Below are 19,935 nucleotides of genomic sequence, written 5' to 3'. Positions count from 1 at the left end.
ATCCGTGTTACTTCTCTTACAAGTCCCCTCCGATTAAAAGTACATTTTTAAAAAATTAGAAAATATTTTTCTACTTTTCCTTCTCTCTATATATAAAAGTTATTGCTCTGGAGGTATACACTATCAACATTTCTCAAAAATCTAATTTTTAGTGCTTTGATTAGCACACCCCTATAGGATAGGCCGGAACTCCTGCAAGTATTACTGGAGCCTATGAGACCATTGACATTGCAATACCCTCTGAAATACTATTATTTCGTTGTGTTACATTCAAACCGATATAAAGGGATCAGAGAAAGTTCCCTTTTACCTTTTGGTTTGCTTTTAGCTTCCGCAGAGGTAGCTGTTTTATTATAAAATGGTCACTGATATCAGATCCTGTTACTTCCTTTACCAAACGTTTAGCAGATTTTCGGGAAACGTTTAGCTCTTGTTTTATAAGTTCTGTAATTTCACGAATGTTGAATACCTGTAATGTCTCCCTAAATTTCTACTTCTAATTTTACTTCTAAAGCTGTCTTCTCACAAAAATATAAATAAATAAAAAAATTAAAACCTAAGAATCTGTGTATGTTAGTTAAAAACAAGAGATATCTATGCGTAATGTGGGTGTTGGACATAAGCTCACCGACAGTCTCATATTACAGGGATGGACAAAAGCTCACTGATAGCAAACATAAGCTTCCTTGAAAGACTTGTAATAAAATTCACCGAATATTGAAATTCAGGTGTTAGTTACTTCCTAAGCAGAAAATGGAGCCACTATCTTATATGACTTATCTGTCAGGTATAAAAAAAAAAAAGTAATAAGGACGTTGCAGAGTTGCGTTGTATTAAACGTGGGCAGACCTTGAGGAACTTGTAATAAAATGCCCTAGATATTAAAATCTAGCTTTTGACTACAATTACAAATAGGCTAAATAACTCGGTAGAAAGTAGAGCTACTAATGTCGTATAGCAGTTATCAGATATCAGAATAGGGATGTTGCGAGTTTAATGTGTGAAACATGGGCGACACTAAGCCTAATTTTGGCCTTGGAAATTTTCGAACCAAATTTTTCTTATAAGCCTGACAATTCATCAACTGCATTTAAATAAATTCATGATAAGGCATGAGTACTTACATAATAGAATTTGCTTGCTAACAGGACTGGTGATATATATATATATATATATATATATATATTTTTTTTTTTTACGAAATCATCATACTCAGATATATTTAGGCTTTGCTTCTTAGTGTTGCCCCCGTGCTTGCAAACAAACACTCAAACAAGTTACTTTCTAACACTATTTACTAACACTAAGCTTTTTTGTGTTTGTTCATAAGTTGTTTTGATCTTAGTAAATAAGAAAGAGATTCATTTAATGAGTATTGGTCTGCAAGTGTGATGACAGCCTTAAGACTTGAACTCTGCAACACTCTTAATATTTTATTCTGATATCTGATAACTCCTATATGACGTTAGTCATATAGCCTATTTTCTATTGAGGAACTAGGCCTACTAGTAGTCAAAGCCCAGATTTAAATATCAGGAGCATTTTATTTCAAGTTCCTCAAAGTCCGCCCACGTTTAATACATTAAACCTTGCAACATCTTTATTATTTTATTTTTATATCTGACAACTGATATATAGCATTAATAGCTCTATTTTCTACTGAATTAGGCCTACTGCTAGTCAAAGTCTAGATTTTAATACCTCTTTATACCCATCATATACCCGCGAGCCCAATTGAGGCAAGTGAGCGTGAGCCCGGGTGAGCGCAAGCCTATTGGAGAGAAGTGAGCGCGAGCCCAAGTGAGTGCGAGCCCCAATGAAATAAGTGAGCGCGAGCGCGAATGAGTGCGAGCCCAGTTGGGAGAAGTGATCGCGAGCGCTAGTGATCGCAAGTCCAGTTGAGACAAGTGAGCGCGAGCTCGGGTAAGTGCAAGCCCAGTGGATAGAAGTGAGCGCGAGCTCGAGTGAATGCGAGCCCAGTTGGGAGAAGTGATCGCGAGTGCGAGTGAGTGCGAGCCCAGTTGGGAGAAGTGAGCGCGAGCGCGAGTGAGTGCGAGCCCAGTCGAGAGAGATGAGCGCGAGCCCGAGTGAGTGCGAGCTCAGTCGAGAGAGATGAGTGCGAGCGCGAGCCCAGTTGAGAGAAGTGATCGCGAGTCCAGTTGAGACTGGTGAGTGCGAGCCCAGTCCAGGGAGATGAGCGCGAGCCCAGCTGAGACAGGTGAGCGCGAGCCCGAGTGAGCCCAGTGGAAAATGGACACCTTTGTTCATGACTTAATATTCCATGACGAATTAGAGTTATTGTGCAAGGTAATAATGGTATTCAAGATAAAACGTTCAGCTCTTATGAATCGAACGGTTGTAGATTAAAAGGATCAAACAAGAGATGAAATACAAAAATGTTAGAGGGCGCATCGAATGAAGCGCTCTTCTTGCTCCAGAGGTCTCCCTTTCATGGGACATCGGGGGACAATCCCAAAATTTTCAATAGCAATATATGTGGTTTTTTACATCATTAGAAATATGAAAAAACAAACCACCTTTGTAGGAAAAAGTTTATGAAATGATGAGCGTTTATTTGTGAATTTTTATACATCCAGTACTTGTAAATCACAAACGATTGGAGATTAAAGGATGAAACTGGATGTAATCTAAGAAAATGTCAGAAACCACATGGAATGAAGCCTTTACTTGCTTTATAGGGCCCGGAGATCATCCAGAAATTGTAGACATCTAAAATCCTTTTGAGTTTATTACCGAAATTCATATAGAAAAATGATTATATTCGTATTATTTAATACTATCATCACATATTTAAGAAGTTTCAAGAAATTTTAATATGTACATATTTTAGTTTATTTGTTGTGTAATGAGTTCTAAATTAATTTTTCAGAGAGATGTGATATGTATACAGCCTTTCCTCCTTCAACATCAAAGAGAAAAGGGTAAGTAATTTGCTTATTTTTCTTCACTAATAAATTTAATTTCGAAATGTAAAACTCTAGATTTCGTGTTATTTCAAAACTCTTAATTTAACAATTTGGGTACCAATATTCTGTAACGATTAGTGTGTATATAAATACGTTTCTGTTAAAATAATTGCTGTCGCTTGTATATACGAGGGCTGCTGGAAAAGTTTCTGGAATTAGCTTGAAAAAAGACATATGATATTCTGGAAATGGCTTAATTACTTTTCAGAATACTCACCTGTAAATTCGGCACACTTTTGCATACTCTCCAGTCAGTTTTGAAAGCATTTATTCCACCGACAGGTTGCTACCTCAGTAATCAATGTTCGGAATGCGTCAACAGCTGCTTCAGACGACACAAAGTGCTCACTACGTATCTTACTTTTCATATGTGTGGAAACAAGCACAAGTCATTAGGTAATAAATCAGGTGAGTATGGACAATGAATCATTAATTCGACATTTTTACTGGACTAAAAATAATAGTTTAGTATGCTGAGTGGGAACTGATGTTATTGTGGTGAAGAATGATGTGAGATTTGGATTTGTTTTACGCAATTCATTGACGACCTCTGGTAAACAAATTTCTATATACTATTTCTTTTCCTTCGATGTTCGAAAGCTACGGTTGCGATATGTTCAGTATAACCGAAGAAACAAGCAGTCATTTGCTTCTCAGCACTCGTCGAACGAACAACTTTTATTGATTTCCGCTCACGTTGAAACACCCAAAATGTGGATTGCTGTTTTAGTTTTCGGTTTGTATGAATAGATCCAGGTTTCTTCCCCCGTAACGATGTAGTACACCAAATTTGACGTACTTGGTTGAACTTTTTTGAGCGTATCTTTACACCAATGGACACGAGCCTGCTTTTGAACCTTGGTTAAGTTGTGTGAAATCCAAGGGCTTAAAATTTTCCGTATGTTCAGGTAGCCATGCAAAATCGTATGTATTACTTACATATCAATGTTCGAGGATACTTGAATCTCACGGTATGCTACATGCCGATCTCTCTCTCAATGATTTCATGTACGATATCAAAATTACTGGCAACAACAGACATGGATAAACAACTTCCACGAAATTCGTCACTGAGAAACGTGCGATCACGCTGGAATTCGGAAAACCAATTGTACAGTCCTATTGGATGGTGCTTCATTCTCCCCAAAAGCTAAATGAAGTCGGTAGACGTTTCGATGTTAAACTACATTTGAAATTATAAGAAAGCATTGCTGGAGAGTTTCACGAGAAACTTCGATTTCTCACACAAAACTAGTTTTTCAAACTGCTATGGAAAATAAATGAATAGGCTTAACAAATAATAAAAGGTAATTTAAACAGAAATTGTTCCGGCACACGCTGAAACACACAAACACGCTGATTAGTTTCAGGTTCATATGAATAGATCCAAGGGTAACGAAGTAATACATCACATTAGACTTACCTAGGTTGAATTTTGAGAGCATTTCTTTACACGAATTGACACGATCCTGTTTTTGAGCCTTGGTCAAGTTCCACACTGAATTTGCGGTTCGATCTATTCTTCAAAATTTTATAATAGTGGAATAATATCGCCACTATCAGTAGTAGTAGTAGTTTACTGCAACTTTTCCAGCGACCCTCTTATTTGTACATTGGATTTATGCTCATTCTAACCTTAAAATAAATGTAATGAGTAGAAAGTCAGTACCTACAGAATCATCAATTGGTTGTTGATTGTTTATGTACCCACCGTCAGTTTGTTTATGTATGTATATACACACGTACATATCATTCCTCTCGAGACAAAGGGGCGTATTCATTTTTCTTTTTCAACTTTTCCAGGTGACAAGTTTAAAGATTTTGTCATAATTTATTTTATCGTGTTCTGTTAAAATTTAATTTGATCTCGTAAGTTATATACCTGAAACGAAAGAGATCAAACTAAATTTTAAAACAAGACGATAGAAAAAATGATGACAAGATTTTGTCTCCTGGATTTTTTTTTTTTTTTTTTTTTTTTTTTTTTTTTTTTTTTTTTTTAAGATACGCTCTTTTGTCTCGAGAGGGACGATATTTAAAATTACATTGGAACGTGTGAAAGTTTATATAAAAACCTGTTGCTTGTATTTTCAACAACTAAATTACCTTTATGTTTGTAATTTTTGAAATAATCATGTGTTGGTAATTCAAAGATAACTAGTGATTGTAACTTTATGCTAAAGCAGTAGTTGCTGTGCAGAGTCACTTCCACGCCAGAAGGCTTTATGATAAAATGAACATTGTTTAAATGGAATTTTCGGCAAGTGTTAATATTGTTTTCTTTTCATTTTTAGCAGTTAATTATCATTTTTCCTTTTCTTTAGCGTCGAGAGCATAATCAGGAGACACTAAAAGATCTAATTTACGTTCAAATTTATTTTTATTTTGTAAAGCTTACTTATTAGGAGTTAGGCTTCTAGCTGTAAAGCTTGTATATTGTGGAGGGAAAGAAGGATAAAGAAACAAATTTATTAAAGGTATCATCTCTACACCTTCCTGATGCTGCCAAAGAAAAATTGGGTAGTCTGTATCCTTAGTCAAGATGGCAGTTTTGATCTCTTTAAGACTGTAATCACACCCATGCTCATATTAGATAGGTTTCAAACAAGTACTTTTATCTTTATTGTTTCTAAGTCTCTCATATTATTATAGGCAGAAACGCAAAGGAAATCCAACTCCTTCCAAAGGGGGAACACCAGTGAAGAATAGACGTTCATATTCTGAAGATGAACATTCAAATGAGAGTCTGGATTTATCCGTAAGTTATTATTGTTATAGTAGTTAAGTTTCAAATACTCAGATTTAAATCCAGGATTCGTGGCTGTATACATAAGATTAAAAGGGCTCTTAAGTAGTCGATTAGTTAATAACAGTTATCTGGTGCGGAGTTTCAGGTTCCGACTTCTATTGAGGTCCAATAGACAAATGGGAATAGAATATTTCGTATTTAATCTTTATGTAAAATATGCTATTACCTTCTGCTAATGACCGTTACCAACAAAGGTTCTGACATCTCATAGGACAATACTTCACAGTAACTTGAAGCCTTTGCAGGTTTCAAATATATGATAAAGATGGTTTGGTACATGAATCGCCAAGTGAAGAGAGGCATTAAATTAAAATGTATTTAATATTTTCTTTATTTTATGAAAAGGTTCGTAGGATGAAAGAGGAGTTCTGTTCTTGAACTTGAAATACAAAGTACAGTTGATTATTATTATTATTATTATTATTATTATTATTATTATTATTATTATTATTATTATTATTATTATTATTATTTTAAGTCCCGGGTTCGCTTCCCGATGGGGGCACTCGGCCGGAAAAGTGTAAAACGCTTTTTCAGGCCAGCCACCCTGAATGACTTTTTCCTGGGTTTTCCTCATTCACACCAGGCAAATGCCGGGGTGGTACCTAACTTACAGGTCCCAGGCCACTTCTTCCCTTTCCCCGGATAGTGTGTTCGCCAAGGACGTCATCCCTCAAAACGTCACGGGCTAAATGGCCATAGATGCCGAAAGCCCAGAAATCTAAATCCTTCCTTCCTTCCGGCTTCTTTTCAGTTTTCATCGTCTTTGAATTTAATCAGCAATATTTTACATGTAAACATGAATGAGAGAAATTGGTACGAAATACTGCGATGAAAAACTGTTGTTACATCTTGGCTGTCATATTGAGTGGCCATCTTGAATTCGGATTCACAATGTAAAAGAGAAAGTGGGTCATGTGATATATGAAATAACACTGAAATTTTGCCAGGAATTCATTTGTGTTAACCTTTCTGCAGTAACTCTATTGTGAGTTGAGAAGTAACCTGCAATAAAGTCGTGAAGAAATATTTGAACAAACTGCAGAATAATCTGTCGGAATAATGTTGGCACATGATGCACATCTAAAAAGAGATTACAAAGAGCATTTGCACGTGCAAAGAGCTGGTAATATTGCAGTCTAAAAGATGGATAGTTGTGACATTAAAACACCCGACACAAAGGAGAGCTGGGGATTACAGGTACAATTACGGCGTAGTTCTTCTCAAAGAAAATAACTCATATCATCACATAAGAAAGTATACTGATACGGTACATACCAATTTATGAAGGACAGTTGATGTGAAGAGTATCTATAAGAGTGTGATGAAAACACAAGAACTGTTCTCACCTGTCACGCTATCATCTATCTGTAACGTTTGATATTCTTCGACCACTGTATCAATATTTACTAATAACTACATTTCTGATCTAATTCACAGGGATTATTGTTGCACGTCCCAAACTCACTCACTAATAATGCCACAACTACCTGGGGATTCATATTCATGCACACAAGAAGAAATAACTTTTCCATATGATGAATTAGAATATATCTTGTCATTTTCTAGCACATCCTCAACAGTGGTTCACCTGCCAAGGGCACATTAACCTTCCTACCAACCACTCTATCTTACTTGACTACTTCACTAATAACGCAGATACTAGCTAATGAGCTTTTTCGCGTATTTTCTGTCTGCAAACTGGACACACAGTATGTGGCACGGACTCTCGTTTGGTCTCTTCTTTCTCTGTCGTCAATGACTATCTTTCCCTTACTCGCAATTATTCTGTATGTAAACACACTTGGCCTGTATACAAACTAGAGTTCTCCAAGCTCTAACTTTTGCGTCATACTACTGAGTCTATATCACACAGTTTATATGCGTCCTTCTTGCATGTTACTTCTCCACTCACAACAGTTACTACAGATTGGTTAACACCAATGTATTCCTGGTAAAATTTCAGTGTTATTTCATATGCTACATGACCCACTTTCTCTTTTATACTGTGAACTCTAATTCAAGATGGCCACATTCAATATGGCGGCCAGGATGTAAATTACAGATATAGCAGATGTATACGGATCTTATCATGGATCTACTACTAAACGCTTGACCTTAATTTCTGTAGCCACTGACGCGTAGAACGAGTGATTCCTTAGCTTTCTGTGTTGCTGGGCCCTACGGTCGGCCATATTCTTCCGGCTCTCCTGCTTTTCCATGTTGCCCTCAGCGCTATAAATTTGCATATCAACATAGTTTCTCACTCTCTTTCATATCTGATACATATCGTTCGGCAACTCGAGTGCCCCATTTGGACCCTTCCCTGGTGAGTTTCATCTCATATAGCCGCGGTATCGCAAAGTGAAGAGAGGCATTAAATTAAAATGTATTTAATATTTTCTTTATTTTATGAAAAGGTTCGTAGGATGTAAAGGGACGTTAATCGCTCATTCATCGAATTTGTACAACTTTGAGGAATGTTACTAGCGAAGCAAAGGTATTTTGTTCTTTGGAAGCATTTCTCGCAATAAAACTTGAGTGAGGAATAGAGATGCAAAAAAGCCGGCTTTTTTGAATCGATGTTTTTTTTCACATAAAAAGCCGGCTTTTTTGGGAAAAAAACGAGAATTTTGGAAATTTTGGCTTTTTTTCATTTTCATGATTTTTCTATCTAAATAGCTTTCTTATAGTATATTCTATACTTAGATAAGAATTCCATGACCTAAATGCCATATTTCGCTCTAAAATTCACCATCAAGATGGATGGAGCACATGTTTTACGAATTAAAGCTAACATGAAGAATGTAGTATTTGAGGGCAATTTTAGAGGCTATTTAACTTTATTTTAACTTTTGAGTTACAGACATTTTTTCTTCTCGATATCATTTCAGTTTGTCGTCTGTTTCATTTCTAAGAGCTTAGTACTCTAGCTTCTAACGCAGAAGTTAAACTTACGTTTTTCTATATATCCGTCTAACCGTACTTCCACATTTCTGTTATACTGTAGCTGTGCAACGATTTAGCAATAATTTTCCGGATACAACCTTGAATACTAATTTATACAAATAATCAGTAGCGGATTTAGAAACGTACTTTGGAACGGGTTTCTCTGATTGTTTCATTTTCTAAAATCTCCTAATTTTATTTGGGAGGAGCTTGAAGTTTATGAGTACAGGCATAACTAATACTGTATTTTGTTTCGTTTATATATTTAGCGATAATCTTCCGGATACAACCTTGAAGATCATTTTATACTGAGAATCAGTGGCGGATTTAGAAAAGTATTTTGGGAGGGTTTTTTCTTACTAATGTTTAGTTTTTCTAAACATTCGTAATTTTTATTTGACGGCAGCTTAAAGTTTATGAGTAAAGGCATAACTAATAGATATTTCGTTTGTTTTAAACATTCCGTAATTTTGGGGAACAGGCTTCAGACCGAGAGACCGCCCCCCTAACCCTCGCAAAACCGTCACTGCTGGTAATTAGTAATAATAACGATTTAAAAACGATAAGAAATGAAGTCAGCCAACTCACAGTACACGCACTATTTCTACTTCATAGATGGAATGAAGAAAAGTTTTGTCAGAATGGTCGAATGCTAAGTTGAATTCCGGACTTCTCGATAGAAGCCCAAAAGCTCCAGTCAATCATGTTTGTTGTGCAGTTGTATTTATCTTAACTTAAATATATTCCGTAGTCCTTTTTTTTGTGTGTGTTGGTGGGGTGGGGAGAGTTCCATAATGATATGAAGGGGGTGAGCCAAGAACATGGTAACTAACAAATTTTCAATTGCTGAGTTACGCAGCATCAGATAGGCAGCAACGCATACCGCTTCGTTTAATCCCTCATGCATAGACTTATGTGAAAAATCAGCTTTCCGACTTTCAAAATGGATTGTGCAGCAGAAAATTTCTAATTTCTTAAAATAGTAAAATTGTGGGTTACCATGTTCTTATCTCATACCCTTCATGTTCAATCCCTCTTGTTAAAAATACAGAAAACTTGAGGACTGAATAAACCGTGATGGTGCTTATGTAAAACTGTAGAATTTCAAGAATATACAAAACCAAAAGCTCTAGGTGTGCAGCCTTTAAGTGTATCATATAAATCTAAGTATTTTTCTTATGTTTTATTTTAATTTTATTTTGTTCCAAAAAGAGGGTATGGAATATTTTGAAATAAAAATACTACATAGAATTTTGCTACTTATTTGAGTATTTTTTTAAAAGAAGTATTTACTTTTAGGGTTGGCTGGTTTACACCAGCTGTTTTTCATTTTTTTTAAAAATAAACAACTGGTTTAAACCGAAAAAAATAAAAGGTACGAAAAATGCGAATCGTGTGAACTTCATGGTGACGTTTCCATACATCAAACCATCTGCATTAGTTTTATTTCCTTTTCACCTTTTAATCAAGGTGTCCCATGTTCAATTCTCGGTCGAACCACAACCCTTCTTTCATGCGTAAACAAAGTAGCGGTTCGGATGTCACTTTAAGCGAAAGTCTTCTGCTTGATAACCTCGGTATTACGTAAGGATGTTAAGCCTGAACATACGAAACGAAACTAAATTGTATATTTTGCATGCCTGAATGCCTGTTGTTTTATAAAGAAGCCAAGATTGCTTAAATATACTGATATAAATTGACAAAATTTATCGATTGCCTACGTAGCTTCCAACATTAGCTTGAATTGTACTTTCAATGATATGTACGCACTAAATTTGTAATTTAATACCTCAGTTTTAGCGTACTGATTATGATAGGGTGACCTTTAAATTTTACATGCAAAGCAATAACAGGATTTTTTCCGTTATTGTTTTACATTTAGAGTAATGACGGGATTTTCCCGATGGCTAGGGCGGGAGTTTCTCAATTTAAGAAATTTACTGACCGGACTTCTTTAAGCTTATGTGACCTCTTCCAGCATAACCCCGTTGTTGCATAATAACACCAAGGCGAAACAAACTTATTTCTGTCAATATGTAATATAAATACATAAAGCAAAATATCTAAACCCAAAAAAACCTGGTTTAAACCAAAAAAGCCTAGTTTAAACTCCCACCAAAAAACGGGTTTTTGGCATTTTCAAAAACAACCATGGCTCTTGCCAATCCTGCTTACTTTTGTATGTAGGAGGTTAAAAAAAAATCTTATTATATACATTGGTTAATCCTTTGGAATTCATAATGTAAATATGTTGAGAAGTAAAACTGTTTGAAATATCTTTTCGAAATTCATGGTTTATTTTCGAGGTTTTATATTATTATCGGCATCAACCACTAATTAAATGACTTTTTGTGTTGTAGAGAAGCGAAACAAAATCTGGTTTATCAATTTAAAGCAGAATTTTCAAAAATGCTCAAAATTTCCCAAGCAAAAAAGCGAAGCAGAAAAAACCTAGGTTTTTTTTTTTTTTTTTCAAAAAAGCCGGGTTTTTTCCGAGCCCTTGCATCTCTAGTGAGGAATAATGGTACTTCTTGCGCGCATCATTACCATGAACTTCAGTTCCGGCATTCTGCTGGCTGCTAGTACGTACAGTCCGCAGAAAAAAACCTGCAACATGAGTATGTAAGTTTATTGTGAAACGACCAAGTCTTTTGCTCCAAAATAAGTGTGCAGGGGAGGACGCCGAGGTTTCTCCTGGCGCGATTTGTACCACTTAGACGTTAATGTTGATTTCCTACCCTGTGAGGCGTAGTTTTACAATAAACTTGCATGCTCATGTTGCAGGTATTTTGCTGCGGACTGTACAAAAGATTTCCATCTCTCCCAGTACATCTTTTCCTAAAGCTTTTTCCACATTATTTCATACTACTGGCTTCTTATCCTGAGTCTTTCTCGCGGAGCTTTGCTGTTATTTTCACATGTGGAAATTTCTTCGGGAAGCATTTGTTAATTGTATTCCTAATCGATTAATATTTTATGCGTTTTTTATGTCTTTTCAAGAATGCTTTTTAACAATCTCATCCCCGCTGCATGGCTTCGTTGCACTCTTATTCCATTATATCGATATTTTCACAATAGATTATTTTGGATAAGAAGTACGTGTTGAGTCCCAGCACTTTGGTATTGCCAGATCTGTTCTGATTCTATATTAGATGTTTCACGGTTCGGTAAAATTTTTGCTATAGTCTGCTAGTACTCTGTTCTTATTCGAGTAGCTACTATCACTTCTGAATTTTAGAAGTTTTTGTTTCTGTAATGGTTTCATTTGTAGTTCTAATTGTTTCTCTTCTTGCTGTTTCGTTTTTTGGAATGAAATGACTAAAGCTTCACTTATCTCTTGGTTTATACAGAGGCTATGTTCCATGATTAGATAGTAATCAAGGCTTCCTGTAATGATGAAAAATTCAGTTTCGATGGGACATGAATTGTGGGAGATGGGTCGTACTAACCATTGTTCCTACTCCATTTATGTTAGTACCACTGTTTATTGTATGACTTCTGAGAGATGTTTATTTTATAACTTCCTGCTTCTTTCAAATATTTTTCTCCATAACTTGTCCATTTTGTTTCATGAAGATCAAATATGTCGGTTCTTTCTTGCCTTACGTCTGTCAGTTGTTCTACTTCACATGTAAGAGATAATGTGCTCAAAGTCTGGGCCATTGTCGCGCCAGGTCATTTTCAGTAGTCAGTCTGTGTTCGAGATTTCATTACATGTCAAAGCAGATTTATTAACCTACAGTTTGTTAGACTATACGATGTTCTGTTTTGACAAACTTTCGTCTCCCTAACGTGAGTTTCACTCCTGTTACTAAGGAGATAGGTTTTAATTTGACAGGCTTTAGCACTGTTGTTCATATTTATATTAGTAACTTTATATGTATCAAGTTATTTGTCAAATAATTGCCTTAAGCAATATTATATTGTTTCATTGTATTCATCCGTCAAAAGACGAAGGTAAATGAGTGCGAAAGTAATTTTTATCACTTTTTTAATTTATACTAATAAATTTTGGGACGATTTTGATAGATTTTGGGACGAACATTTTTGAATTGTGTTATTTAATCACGTCAGAGTTCTTGCTGATACCATGATCAGGCTATACACAGGCATTCCTTCCCCTTTGGGGGTACACTCAAAAATTGGTATATGAAGCAATGAGATAGTCCACTACATGGTAATAGCCTATATGTGTAAAATATGTAGAAAGTAGAGGTGCATAATTAAGGATTGCCGGGGGTGAGTGAAGATATTTCAAGTTATACCACTACTGATTTGGTGGAGCACCAAAAATCCGATTTCTATTGCAAAGCATGTCTCAACAATCCAAGGAAAGAACACTCAAATAAAGTACATCTCTGATTTAGTAAAAGTGACACACCCAAATATCGCAATTTTTGAGTTATCTTAACAAATAAGTTTCTCAAACGCAGGTTTATGCACTTCTAATACTGTCTAGACTCTAGACTAGGGCCATCGTAACCTGAGCTCTGACAGATCTAACATCGTGTAAGTTGACGACAGTGTTGCGAACCGTCATAGCAGGAAGAATCAAAGCGACCACATGACAGAACGATAAAGGAATCGAATTATTTTATCACTGATTGAATCAGATTATAAGTTGAAATATTAACAAACTAGATATTTAAAAAAATAATCGTACTTCACTTTACTCCTCAACATTCCAGCACAACGTAGTTCCACTAGGCCTAAAGTTATTGCCACAATAATGAATACTTTTTTCTTTTTCCACTTATTGACTCAACTGTACATTTAATTAATTTTGTAATTACAAATTGTAAAAGCAGTATGTATTGTAGAAAAAATGTTTGTATAGTTGTGCATCTTGCAATATTCTTTTTGATTATTGTAGTTAATACTGTAATAGGTGCTTATATATGACGTCTTCTTTTTCTTTTCTGTTTTTTTTTCTCTTGTAATAATATTTTGAAACATATACTTGTACACCTATTGTAATTGGGGGGAAACCCCTGTTATAGGTAATAATAAATAATAATAATAAATAATAAATAAACTCTGTCCTTTTGACAAATTTGCTACGTAAATAGAAGTGGGGTTACATGGAACAACAACCTGTCTACCTCCCTATCGCCGCAGGGAGTAGGTTTTCGTGGAATTGAAAGCGAAGTCTGTACGGCTCTTCTAAAGTTCAAGGGCAATGAACCATTATTTGGAATGTCAGGCTGAAATGAGTATAATTTCTAATGATCTTTGTAGGAAATTTGTTGCCATAAGGAAAAAATGTACCTACATACTCTATATATTACAGAGGTTGTTATAATGAGCTTTTCATAAGGACTGATTTAGAAATTGAGTGGTTGGAAAGTAACGAACGTGATCCAGCTATGTTTGTCTTTTCGTAGAAGACATTTTTTCACCAATATGTGAAGGGGAGGATAGGTTTAGACCCACAAAAATACATTTGGAAACACTAGGTTGTTTCCATGGTAACCGAACAGTGTTGTCGCATTTATACCTACTCATTACTGTGAAAGTTTTTGTGTTGTCAGGTTGTTTTGATTTTTTGTGCTATAATCTCAGTGCATTGGTGTGAATATTGTGTTATTATTTTCATTCATCAGTGGAACATAGTTTGTATTTGTATTATTCACATAGACCTAAAATATAAATTTAGTATGTGTATGTGTGTATGTTTGTGTTTATGAACACAATGCCAGAAGTGCGGAAAGGGGGTGCCCTTGACAAGTCTTGCACGGGAATTTGTTTGAGTTCTACGTCCCACGGTTATGCCGGTTAGGCTAAAGGAGAACGGGAACTTGTGTTTAATCTTAGGGAATATTTGGAGAAAGAACGTAACGACGGTCTTTTATTACCATTGAATAAAGTGATTGAAAGAGTAGATTCAGCTTTATACATTAGCCCTACAACTGTAAAAAGAATCACAAAAGAGAAGTGCCTGAAAGACCTCGCTGAACCGACGGAAATTTTATCCACCCTAGGAAAAAAGCGTAAGATTTCTACAGTAAATGGAATTAAATTATCTACAATTGAAAGCCATTCTCTAACGTAAGTAGTTTTCATTAAAAAAAAATATATATATATATATATATATATATAACATTATGGGTCTTAGCAGAGTCGTTCTGACGCGTGTTTAGTGTCATACTAAAGAGTTGAACTGATTTTGAGTTTAACGTCTCTTTCAACAGCGAGGCTATATGAGACGTGGACCTACTGATTAACGTGGAATCCGAACCACATGAGCTCCCGCCGGGAATAGAACCGGGGTCTCCCATGCCAAAGGCGTACGCTAACCGCTTAGCTACGAAGAAGCCCAATCTCATACTAAAGAGTTCGACTAACATATGTTTCCATGCAGTAGTCAGGCATTTAGTATGACGCTAATCATATGTCAAAACGACTCTGCATAAGGCCCTATGTGTTTAGAAGTAACGGTTGTTTTCTTTACGATTTTGTAAACTATCTTAACGCAATACTAATTTGTTTGTTTCTTTTGTCTAATACTTTCGTCAGGCATAATGTTAAATAATATTTTTGTTGTAATACATATATGATTCATTTCCACAAAATGTGCCCCTTGTTATATTTATATTGTTACAGAAGATAAATGTGGCAACCACGCTTGATCGCACGTGAGAGTTGTCAGAGCTCTTCTTAGCGCGGCCTTACTCTAGAGTAGGGAAAGGGCCGCGGTGGCTCAGTGGTAGAGCGCTCACCTCTGGTTCATGAGGTCCTTGGTTCGATCCCAGCTCGCATCAAGTGAGCTTTGTGGTAGATAAACACCGTGTGCGTGGGTTTTCTCGGGATTCTTCAATTTCCTCCCATTTTCTTCATTCCACCATTTCATTCATTTCTCATCATCAGCGCCTCCTTTAGCCTAGCCGGCATAACCGTAGGACGTAAAACTTAGATTTCATTTCTAAAGTAGGGAACCTAGAGACGACCAACGTATCGGGCAGGGTCTTCTAGTCCATCGACAAGTGAAAGATAAACCGACTAGCCGATCCGCAGTAGTCTGTTTTATAATGTCTATATCGATCATTGTTATTGTTTAATGACTCCCTTTTTTGGGTTATTGTAGTGAACAGACGATTATGTCTACCTACAGCTGATCTCTAGCGGAGTAATTGGCAGTTGCCCAAAGAATGAGTGTAAGATCTAGCTTCCACTCTTAAATCCTCTAAAACTAAGAATACCTGTTTCGGTGATTAATTGCCAATATATCAACAAATGGATTGATTGCTTAGAGAAAATAAAAAGTAAAGACAATATTTATTTAAATTAAAGAAGTTAATAAGTCTGGCGGAGAAGTGACTGTCATTAAGATATGAAAAAGATGCTAAGGCGGGGAAAAGGATGGTAAAATAATAATAATAATAATCCTTGTCAGTTTTATAGTATTGACCTTTATTGTTTACATTTCCTACGTCCTCGTTACTAGTTTATAGACAGCCATTGACTTCTGAACTAAAAAGTAGCCCTCAGGCCTAAAAGGATTGGTAACCCATGCCCTACAGAGTGCACATTACGTCATCCTAGCGCAGACATTACATCATGATAAATCGTCAGATTAATCGCAAAGCGAATTTTAAAGAAGTCTTTGGTAAAGTTACAAAGTTTAAGATGTGTCAATCAGAAAATTAACGTAATTTAATTTGTCATTCAACTTTCAGAAAATGTGAAAGTATTATATTGTACTAGGGCTCCTACATCGCGACGGTAGGATAGTGATGTCAACCGCTTCTGCTCAGCTTGAGCTTCGGTACGGATCGGTTGCAGTTAACCATCAGCGAGGATTGGATCAGCTCGAGCCTGCTCAGATGAAGTGAGCTACCGGCTCAGCTCGAGCTCGAGCCGACTCGATTGGGTTGAGTCATTGGCTCGGTTCGGCTCAGGTGAGCTATCGGCTCGAGCCGGTTCGAGTGAGATGAGGCACCGACTCGGTCCAGCTCGGCTATCAACTCGGTTTGGCTTGGTTCAGGTGAGCCACCGGCTCGGCCCAGGTGAGCCATCTCGTGCAGGCTCGGTTGGGGTGAGCCATCAGCTCGTTTCGGCTCAGCTCAGGTGACCCATTGGCTCGAGTCGGCTCGGTTGGGTGAGCTGTTGACTCGGCTTGCTTCTCGATTCGGGTCAGTGGTGACTGAGTCGTAAGCCGAGCCGTTGATAACACTAGTCCACACGACATTTTTTTGGTCTGCAAACAAGAGTTTTGAAACCCATCTTGCACTGACTTTCCCCAACTGTAAGTGATTGTGGACGATTCACTATAGGGTGTTTCTGGTTAGTCCTGTGGCAGCCTCCATTTTAGCTTTTGAATGGTCCTTTCTGCCACGGCGATGATTGCTGATGTTGTAACTGTCACTATTCTTCCAGAATTGCTCATCTTGTACGTTGAGGTGCTGTCCACTTTCCACCTAGTACCCAGTTGTACACTGTTTTTCACGACGGTGCATGTTCTCCACACACTGTCACAAATTGGCTATGGATTTCAGCAGCGACCACGCCCTCTTTCAACAGGAACCACAACATCCTGCGCTGTCCTCCATAATCACTTTCCATGTTGTTCGTTAGTATCACTCACAGGGGCTCAAAAAATTGGCTGAATAGGGCGTTGCTGTCGTCCCCGTTGCCAGTGACGCTCCCAGTTGGTAGATGAAAGTCCTAGGTGCCTGTAACTGCCTTCCCAACTTCAGTGAGCTACTGCACCTAGAACGAGAAGAGAATGTGTAAATCATTATAGTACGGCCCTCGTATTTCTTAAAGCAAATATTTACAGCTGAAGTAGCCATTGCGGTAATTAAGATGTAATAATGTACCTGGTAATTCTTTTTTAGATGCTTTTATTGGAGCTAAAATATTTGTATCTGTCCATCTGCATATATCGTTGTAGGACAAGATAATTTAAGGTAAAGAAGAAAGAAAGATATAACATGGAAGTAAGTGTGGAAAATAACACAAAACAGAAAAAAAGTATGAATACACTTATTCATTCTTCTAAATCATGTTATAATATCCATTTATTTCATATCCATTTATTTCAATAACCGTGGGACGTAAAACCCAAAGATTTATTTTCCATTTATTTCAAGTGAATCCAGTTATCTATTTATTGATTTATTATCGAAATTGCTTAAATTGTATGTAATACCGAACTATTAATTTTGATGACAGAAAAAAGTGAGTACAATAAAATGTAGCTACAGTAATAGTTTCCAAAGGTGGATTGTTAGCGTAGTGTAATAACATTTTATGATATTAATTGAATTAGTATTTTGCAAGTAATAATATTATAATTGCATTATGATTTCACAGATTTTCCTCCGCCCTATAATTGGGAACAAACTGCATGAAAAGATAGCTGAGAATATAAATAAAGTCTACAAGAGACCGGAGCTCAGTGAGTCGGGGTCAAATAATGACTCCGTTGTGGAGCAAACGACGCAGGAAGTTCCGGCTGGAAATGCCGTGTCAGATTCAGTAATGCAGCAAGAACTAAATCAGGCTATCAAGACCATTGTAGAACAGACAGAGGCTGATCCGTTATTTGACCGTATTCTGCAAGAAATTTTGGGTAAGTTACTTCTGATAATTTATTTTTCGCTAATAGTATCGTAAAGAGTCAGAGGAGGTCGACATAGAGAAGCAACCTACGAAGTAATATGGAAATGTTAGGCAAGTTTGTACCTATGGTAGTACTTACGTCTAGATCAGTCGTATGATGATGACGATAAGAACTAATCTGCTTGATTACATGTCATCCAAATAAAAGTTAACAGATCAATCATAGATTTTTATTAGTTGTAACTCCAGATACACTTCTTTAGTTTTTAGTAGTACTTGTTATGAGCACTTAATTTAATTGGGGTGTGAGGGAGGGGGTGTAGTGGTACATAGTAACAGCTTTCTGATAAATTGCGCTTTGTTAAAACATCACTACTGGTTTAGTGTGTTTCTTCAAATTGCAGAAGCAAGATCGAAAGTGAAGAGGTTATGTAGTTGTGGTGTTCAGTGTTGTATCTATTATTCTTGTGCTGATAACAGGCATGTTAGGTTGCAACTATTACGAGACCACGTTCAGTTCTTTCTGGTTGTTAAATAATTCTTTATCATGAATTCAGGCGCAACCACTTGTACCACAACTCGTGTTGTGCTTGGACAACGCTGGATCTGTAGTGATGAACACATATTACGTAATTAGATATGGGAGGAGCGGACTAAGAGGCTACTAGTTAATATACCGGCATGTTATTCTTTTTTACTCTGAATTTTCATTGAATTTGCACTTGTAGGAGAAAAAGTGTAAAGGAAAACCGATGTTTCATCTATTTGTCGTATATTGTAGTGTTAGGAGTGGTGTTTGTTTGAAGCTTATTGTTTCTTTTTAGTGCTCAGGCAATATACGGAGTAAGCCTACTCTTTAATGGAGGATTTGAACCACATGTGCTCCTTGGTTAACTGAAAATTAAATTTGGGTTTTCCGCTCGAAACCTGAAGACACTAACTGTTTAGACACACGAAAATTGTATCCAAGGTTCGAGATTAATATGGCCAATCGATGAAAAGTTGTAGATACCGTATTAGCCCGAATACAAGCCGTACTCTAAAAGTAAAAGCAGCGAAAAAGATTATATCCAAATATAAGCCGAGGGAAGAAAGCAAAAATACTGATAGTCATTTACCGACATATTCAGGGAACATAATTAGGTAGGTACACTCATGTCGAAATTGATTGTCACATATCTATAACTGTCTTCTTGTAAGAATATAATTTGATAATTTTGCAGGGATCTTTTAATACTGATCCTATGTGTATAATCAGGAAATGTATATTTGTGGTAAATTTCATAGGAAAAGGATTATAAATACGAAAATTAGAACGAATAAAACAAAATATTGCTAAATGGACAAGAAAGTTTTTTTTTTCGTTTTATTGTTCTTATTTACTGCTCTTTTGACATGAAATTTACCACATACATGTATTTGGCGATTATACACATACTAACATTATAAGAAATACAGGGGGAATTCGTTATCAAATTATATTCCTACAACAACATATTTATAGATATGCGACAATAATTTTGGACATGAGTGTACATATTTTATCCTAGGCTTGATGATACTTTTTGCAGGATGGTTCATATTGGCCGCAAAGCAGTAGATCCGCTTCTGTAGAAATGAATACCA

At 36.4% G+C, this 19,935-nt stretch overlaps 1 protein-coding gene across 1 annotated transcript in view; it reads left to right on the top strand.

Moving 5' to 3' along the window:
- Positions 1-19,935, top strand: part of LOC145692971 (uncharacterized) — a 114,756-nt gene that overhangs the window by 29,910 nt on the left and 64,911 nt on the right. The window contains exons 6-8 of the mRNA XM_081768577.1: positions 2,891-2,942; positions 5,640-5,745; positions 18,061-18,319. Coding sequence (XP_081624703.1) covers positions 2,891-2,942; positions 5,640-5,745; positions 18,061-18,319 — 417 coding nt within the window. The remainder of the gene's footprint in view (positions 1-2,890; positions 2,943-5,639; positions 5,746-18,060; positions 18,320-19,935) is intronic.

Source organism: Thermobia domestica, chromosome 1 (assembly GCF_964235325.1).
Source record: "Thermobia domestica chromosome 1, izTheDome1.hap1.1, whole genome shotgun sequence".
Lineage (NCBI taxonomy): Eukaryota > Metazoa > Arthropoda > Insecta > Zygentoma > Lepismatidae > Thermobia > Thermobia domestica.
The sequence above is the reverse complement of the archived record's forward strand: the minus strand, read 5'-3'. Positions and strand labels throughout refer to the sequence as shown.